This window comes from Macrobrachium nipponense, chromosome 47, assembly GCF_015104395.2.
Source record: "Macrobrachium nipponense isolate FS-2020 chromosome 47, ASM1510439v2, whole genome shotgun sequence".
Taxonomy (NCBI): domain Eukaryota; kingdom Metazoa; phylum Arthropoda; class Malacostraca; order Decapoda; family Palaemonidae; genus Macrobrachium; species Macrobrachium nipponense.
Window position 1 is genome coordinate 16,475,360 of NC_087222.1, and position 8,340 is coordinate 16,483,699.

General features: G+C 36.8%; 1 protein-coding gene across 1 annotated transcript in view; it reads left to right on the top strand.

The window, feature by feature from the left end:
• Positions 1–6,307, top strand: part of LOC135204733 (oocyte zinc finger protein XlCOF20-like) — a 32,037-nt gene extending 25,730 nt beyond the window's left edge. The window contains exon 2 of the mRNA XM_064234891.1: positions 4,252–6,307. Within this exon, the coding sequence (XP_064090961.1) occupies positions 4,602–5,903 (1,302 nt within the window). The 5' untranslated portion in view covers positions 4,252–4,601 and the 3' untranslated portion in view covers positions 5,904–6,307. The remainder of the gene's footprint in view (positions 1–4,251) is intronic.
• The last annotated feature ends 2,033 nt before the right edge of the window (positions 6,308–8,340 follow it).

Sequence of the window (8,340 nt, forward strand, 5' to 3'; positions counted from 1 at the left end):
ATTCATAGTTTATCAGTCAAAATAGAAAACCCATATGGTGACTTCGAATCCATCTGAAATAAAGAGACCAGTTATTATGACACCATAAAACATTAAAGTTCATCAATAAAAAATGTTTGCTGTACCTCACTACCTTTCTTTAAAAGATGAATTTTGTCACTATAAATATTAATTCTCTCAAAGTTCACTTTATGTTACCTTGTTCAACACTCTATCAATCAATTTCAGTGAGTCCCTCTTTGATTCTCATACAACAGATTATATGTCATTTTCTGTGCATTACGAACACACACTCACCAATTGGTGCACAGATTTATGCACGCTACATACATGGAACTCGTGATCTTTGGAATGCATCACTGACTCCAATTATGCACCGGTAAGCTTTCCTGTTTGTTTTTTAAATCTCAGCATCTTCGAGGAATCCAGCGTTTTGCATTTGTCTCTAACCGGCAAGAGCTAAGGTTATCAACCCCACTATTTGATTATTTAATATTACATGTTACTACTAGTGCCTTTAATACATACATAAAGACCGAAGGTTTGTATTTACTTAGGAACAAACTACAAATATTTTAAGTAATTTGTATTTTTCTGGACATACAAACCTACAGGTCTTTACATAAATGTCCCACCTCAAGCCACCCCTCATTCAGTTACCTGAGCCAGAAGGTTAGAGTGAAACATAAGGATAGGGGTGGGGGGACTCCCACTCTACCATTGATAGTTAACCACCTTATTTAAAGTTAAACAGCTATTTTCCCAGCTTGCGCTGCAATTATATCCATATGTTAATATAGGGCTGATGCCTTTGTATAATAAGGCGCCCTGTGAGGTTATTTAGACCTGCAATAATTGTATGCTAAGGTCGGGTTGTTATGACTCCTATTACTAACATTTTTTCAACTTCGTCATTTATCTCTATTTTGAAATTTCATAGGGAGTCTATACGAAGGTACGTATATAGCTTTATGTTTGTCCTTAGACCGTATTTTGTGTTCAATGACATCCGTTTTACCCCCAGAGATCACTCGCTAGTGGAGAAACATCCTGGTATTCAGATAAAAGATCAAAAATAATCTGCTGAATCACCTCTGCTTGAATGACTTTACGGATATTACTTTAGATAGAGTATAAGAGTGATTCGTCCACAACTGATTAAATTTAGCGACAGTAAAAAATACGATATTTATAACTTCCATATCCACGATATGTATAGGTTTTGTGGATCACTAGATTAACTTGTTGCTGTGAGTCAACCGTGTATAGTGCTTTGTTCTCGGAAATCGTTATATTTCAGAGTGTCGGGAAGGATTAAAATTTCAGATCCGAGCAAAGTCTTTTTACATGCACTAAGACATTCGAGGGTGCATGTGTTTTTAGCATTCTGTTGTTGTTGGTTATGTATAAAGCAATGAACGTAAGAATGACTTTAACTATTATGAATTGAGCGATTACTATTAAAACAAGTTATCTTTACTGCGTTATTGTTAACTATATGTACCTGCTGTGGTTTACTTTTATTCTTTGCTAAAATTTGAAATAGTGAGGGATCCAGGTCAGCGCATTTAGACATATTTTGTTAATTTGTTTATATGAATGTTAAGTATGTTAACCTAATGAAAGTTTTTACAGACATGTTATTCCTTGCAATCCAGCCGTATTACTATTTTTTTAAGGTTAAGTTGAGTCATTGAGATTCGATTTTTTACACATATAACTAAAAAAACTCAAGGCTAAAACTACGATCGGGACCTTGCAAAGGAGTCTTTATTGTCCTGACCCGAAATAGTGTTACCTCTAATTTATCCAAATTTGTGTGGGTGTTCCACTTGTTTTTGTGTGTTTTCTTATCACTATGGTGCCTAACGACCCTATCCATGCATCTGTATAAATACAGACGTCCACTGCGTAAACATATATTCAATGTTTAATATGATTTGTTACGTAAAGAATTAATAAGCACCCAAAATGATAAAATTGACACAGTATATGATTATGATATTTCAGGAGAACTTCTGGAAACAAATTCAAAGATAAAAACTCGCAGTAGCGAAATCCCAATGATGAAGATAATTTCTGTAAAAAAGTAAGATTAAGAATGTCCCGTAACTTCAGCCACAGGAACAACGAAAATTCGACCTGCAAAGGAAACACTCATTTACTCCAAATGAATAAAAAAGGGTTGTACTTAGCTTGATTTTGTGGGAAGTCATGGCGTTTCGATATTGACACACGGCCTTGGTGCCTTTTCTCTGTTTAGCGGATGACCCTGGTTTTGGCTTGAGTTTCCCCCTTGCGCGTTGTTCATTTGTTGGATGATTCGTGCAGACGCGTCTGGTTTGTTTCTTGAAGAGCTGGAAAACGCCTCAATAATATAAACGATTGATGTTTTCTTGAATGATTCTAATGAGAGACATCTCTTACGGTTGGGACAAACCTTGGGTTGCCGTAGGAAGAAGACACGTCAGGTTTGTTTCTTGAAGGTATGCACTGCTGAAGACGCTCACTAAACGATGATACTAAGTTGCTTGAAGAATCTCTTGCTTTCGTCGTCGTTGACTTCTGATATGATGCATTATTCATTATTCTGGTTATTCTTCGGAAGACGTTGAAGGGTACGCTGAAGGCTGTCACCAATATATAGCTGCCACCAATTCTATACTGATGCCTTTGTATAATAAGGCGCCCTGTGAGGTTATTTAGACCTGTGATAATTGTACGCTAAGGTCGGGTTGTTATAACTCTCCATATTCATTGGAGTGTCTTGGGTTTTGATGATAACTTACGAAGTCAGTATCTTCTTTGGTTATGACGACGGAGATGTTTCAAACTCATGATGATAATTTTTAAGTTCATTCAGTATCTTCTTTCTGATGTGAGGTTTCTAGTAGAAAACACTGAGTACAAAAATATCTCTATTCTTCTGAGATTACATGATGAAATTGTACAGGTCTGCCAATGATGATGGCTGAGTGAATTCTGACTACAATCTGGTTTACAAATCATAAAGGAAGCAGACAGTAACTCGAACATACGCACATACACACAGATGACATAGATTACAAGTCACGTAGGCCGCTTGAGCTATAGGTCACGGTGGTTGTCTCAAGCAGGAAGCTTGGACTAAAGTTTACAAAACAAATGAATGACCACAGGTGACGGCAACTAGACACTGACTCATTACAACACGTCATCTTAGCCTACTTTATCGTATCTGGTCTGATCACATTCCTGCAAGCAAACTGGTTGACCTCTTGGGTCACTGGCTTTAATTAATCATAGTTTTGATTTTGTTTTTTTATCATATGGAATAACATTCCATATATTCTGCTTATATAGCACTTACATAAAGACCTTCGGGTTTGTATATTAGGAAAAATACAAATTACTTAAAAAATTGTATTTATTCCACTTTGCAAGCATTGAAAACCAAAAAAAAAAAAAAAACAGGGGCTTTTTCTACTCTATCATGTTTATGTATGTATACATTCATGTAGATTTTGGTAGGGCTGGAGTTAAATGTGGATATATTGCCTAGTCGCAAGCCATGCATATGCAGATACACTAATCAAGGAAATGCTATAATATGTAATTTTCATAGGTATGCAAACATAAACCTTATATCATATCTCCCATCACAGCCACCCCTCTTTGTTCATTACCCTACTCACTCTTCTTAACCACCAGTTAACCCATTTCTGACATGCACTGAAAGATACTCCTTCATAAAAACCTCTGGTTCGTATAGCTCTTAAAAAAATGTCATATTTGGAGAAATGTAGCAGCATATACCTTCCAATACTGTCATCAGTGTTGCTGGTCATAATAGCTACTCATGTATTGTATCAACAATAACAATCAGTGAAACTAATTTGAAAAGTTTCATCTCTCTTCAAATTACTACTCAGTTCACCCTTACTATTTTTTCTTCTTATCATCTACCACATTTGTGGATAATATGGTGTTATGTATAGCTGGATCACATAATTAAGCATTTGCTGTGTACTGTACCCTTCCTGCTGTTACCCCACAAAACTCTTATGCTGGTCTCTTGCATTTTCTATTATCAGCCTTTGATTTGTTAATTAGATATGTTCAAGCTAAGAAGGTTTACAGATGTGAGGTGGTGGGGGTTAATATTAACTGTTAAGACCTTTATGGGAACCTGAATTGAATTTGATTTATTATTTTGTTGATTCAGTTCTGACATTATGTTTCCTAACTCTGTGTTGCATTGTTTGATTCCAGATTCTCCCTCAGAAGAACCTTCCTTCCTTCGTCAGTTTTGATTAGCATCAGGATTTTGGGAAATGCATGTTGTTCAATGGTACTACATGGAACATTACCAATAGTAACTCTCAAGTGTATGAGACAACAGTGAATTATTGAACACGTATTTAACAAATTTAAATAACAAGTAAAATTTGTGTTGAATATTAGATTCATGCATCAGCAGTGAAATCTGTTTGTAGTCCTCCAAGATATTGTACTTAACTTTTTAACAGATTTATTCAGTAATTATTTGTAAACAATTCTGTGTTAAAAGTTGTGAATTGAACACATTGTCATTACAGAACAGGACAGGACATAAGGCTAAAATGAATCCAAAACATTCTTTAGAATTTCCTTTGAAAAGTGAAACTGAAGGGGCATTATCACTACCTTCCATAAATCAAGAAGACAGCAACTTGGCTGCCTTTAGTGGAACCAGTGATGGAGACTTTTTGTCTCTGGATTCATTGATGGACATCAAAATAGAGCCAGAGGAATTCTGTGAGTCAAGTGAAGATGATGAATATTTATATGAAATGAATTCAATAGTGAATGAAAAACATCCACAAACTTGCAAAAAGGATGTAAAACAAGAAAGCAGGATCCGTGACAATAGACAGAAGCCTTTCATAACCACTGACTGTGAGAAAGCAATTTACAAGAAAGTTAATCTTTCAAATAATATCACAAATCCTACCAGAGAGAAATTCATATGCAATGAGTGTGGGAAAGCATTTTCCTTGAAACATTATCTTATAGTTCATATGAGAATCCATACAGGAGAGAAGCCATTCATGTGCAAGGAATGTGGGAAAGCATTTTCCCAGAAACAAAGTCTTACAATTCATATGAGAACCCACACTGGAGAGCAGCCATTCGTGTGCAAGGAATGTGGGAAAGCATTTCCCAGGAAAGATCGTCTTACAATTCATATGAGAATCCACACTGGAGAAAATCCATTCATATGCAACGAATGTGGAAAAGCATTTTCCCATAAACAAAGTCTTAAACTTCATATGAGATTGCATACTGGAGAAAGGCCATTCATTTGCAAGGAATGTGGGAAAGCATTTTCCCGTAAACAAAGTCTTAAACTTCATATGAGATTACATACTGGAGAAAAGCCATTCATTTGCAACGAATGTGGGAAAGCATTTTTCCAGAAACAAAGTCTTAAACTTCATATGAGATTACATACTGGAGAAAAGCCATTCATTTGCAAGGAATGTGGGAAAGCATTTTCCAAAAAACAAAGTCTTAAAATTCATATGAGATTACATACTGGAGAGAAGCCATTCGTGTGCAAGGAATGTGGGAAAGCATTTCCCAGGAAAGATCGTCTTACATTTCATATGAGAATCCACACTGGAGAAAGTCCATTCATATGCAACGAATGTGGAAAACCATTTTCCCAGAAACAAAGTCTTAAACTTCATATGAGATTACATACTGGAGAAAAGCCATTCATTTGCAAGGAATGTGGGAAAGCATATCCCCATAAACAAAGTCTTAAACTTCATATGAGATTACATACTGGAGAAAAGCCATTCATTTGCAAGGAATGTGGGAAAGCATTTTCCCAGAAAAAAAGTCTTAAAATTCATATGAGATTACATACTGGAGAGTAGCCATTCATTTGCAAGGAATGTGGGAAAGCATTTTCCCAGAAACCACATCTTACAATTCATATGAGAACCCACACTAGAGAGAAGCCATTCGTGTGCAAGGAATGTGGGAAAGCATTTCCCAGGAAAGATAGTCTTACAATTCATATGAGAATCCACACTGGAGAGAATCCATTCATATGCAACGAATGTGGAAAACCATTTTCCCAGACTCCAAAACATAAACTTCATATGAGATTACATACTGGAGAAAAGCCAATTATGTGCAACGAATGTGGGAAATCATTTTCCCAGAAACCACATCTTACAAGTCATATGAGAATCCATAATGGAGGGAAGCCATTCATGTGCAAAGAATGCGGGAAAGTATTTTCCCGGAAACGACATCTTACACGTCATATGAGGTTGCACACTGGAGAGAAGCCATTCATGTGCAAGGAATGTGGGAAAGGATTTGCCCACAAACATCATCTTACAAGTCATATGAGATTGCATACTGGAGAGAAACCATATATGTGCAAGTAATGTGGGAAAGCATTTTCCCACAAGCGAAGTCTTACACGTCATATGAGATTGCGTACTGGAGAGGAAAAAGAAACAACATGATAAAATAAACCAGTTAAGGCAGAGATTTCTCAAATGACCTACTATATGACAGATCAAAATCACTCACAAAATCTGCTCAAGAAAATAAGGAAAATAAAGAAAAAATACAGAATAGGGGATGAACAAATGAGTGGAAACTGGCAGAACACCAAGCCAATATAAAGGACCTAGCTTCACAAATAGGAAACAAACAACAGAAGGTAAAAGCAAAACAGATAAATAGACAGTTTAGTCAAAATCCAAAGATTGTGTATAGAAACATGACGAAAAAAACAGTGGAGGTACGAACACCACCAAACAAGGAAGACCTAGAGAGATTTTGGAAGCCACTGTTTGAAGACCCTAGACAACACCAAGAGAATTTATGGATTGACACCATTAGGTAGAAGAACAGCCAGAAACAGAAAATGCCACCAGTAAGGTTCACCATCGAGAAAGTAACAAAGAAAATAAAAGAATATGATAATTTTAAGATAAGTAATATGGCTTGGATAGATTACAAGAAGGCATTTGACAACCTGCCGTGCACCGGGATATTTAAATGTATGGAATTAGACAACATCAATGAGGAAATAAGATCTTTCTTGGCAGTACAGATGTGTAAGTGGAAGACCACTCTCTGTCTAAGGGGAAAGGATTCCAGAAACTTTGGTGTACATAAAAAGAAGAAATGATCTGTACTCTCGTTCTCCTGTTCATTGTTAAACTTAAGCTCACCAGGAAGGAGGGCCAGATAGTAATTCCAGACATAAAGATCCAAAGAGGATTATTCCAGGGTGACAGCCTCTCACCACTTCTATTCTGCTTGACCATAGATCTGCTTAGTAAAATCTTGAACAACATTAACACTGGCTATAACCTAAGCAAAAGCAGAAGCAGAAAAGAGAATAAAAGAGTGAATCACCTGCTCTTCATGGATGACCTGAAGTTGTTTGCAGATTCAGAAGAAAAATTGGAAGAACAAGTTAGGACAGTCCACCAATTCTCAAATGACACCTGCGTGAAATTTGGTTTGGACAAGTGTGCCAAGAGTACAATAAAGAGAGGGAAGAAAGTAACATCAGAAGGCATAAAGGAAGAGGAAGTCATATTTGTTGAAGACCTGGCAGAGGAGTCTGCATATAAAAACATGGGAATAGAAGAAAACAGTGGTATGGAACACAAGAAAGTGAGAGAAGAGGTAAAGAAAGAATACATCAGCCACTTAAAGAATCAATACCAAAGAACAAGATCACTGCCATAAACCAGCTGGCGGTACCATTGGTGACATATGGTTTTGGCATTGTAGACTGGCCAGAAGGTGAGTTAGACAGGATGGATATCAAAAGATTCTCACCCTACATAAAGTCACATACAGACACCAGTGTATGGACAGAATATATCTCCCTCACAGAGAAGGTGAATTAGGCCTGACTGAGATCAACCAGGCCTACAGAGCACCAATATTAAGTCAAGGGCAGTACTTGAAAAGCTCTGAGGACGAAAACATCAAAAAGGTTGCCCAACACCATAATGAAGCCCTGAGCCAACTAACATCAATAACTAAACAGTCTAAGAACTTTGCAGATCTGATAAAAGACACAGAGGATACCAAACAGACCAACAGCAACAATAGCCACGAAGTCTAAGCAGAAATACAGTGACAGAGAAGAGAGACTTACAATGGAAAGGACATGAAGAGTTCAAGAAGAATTGGAAAAGTTACATTGACAAAAAAGAGTCACTTAGATGGATAAGAAATGGAGATCTAGGTTATGATGGAGAAAGACTGATAATAGGAGCACAAGACCAAGGCCTCCTGACAAACGGCTTCAAGAAAATGCCAGGCATATCA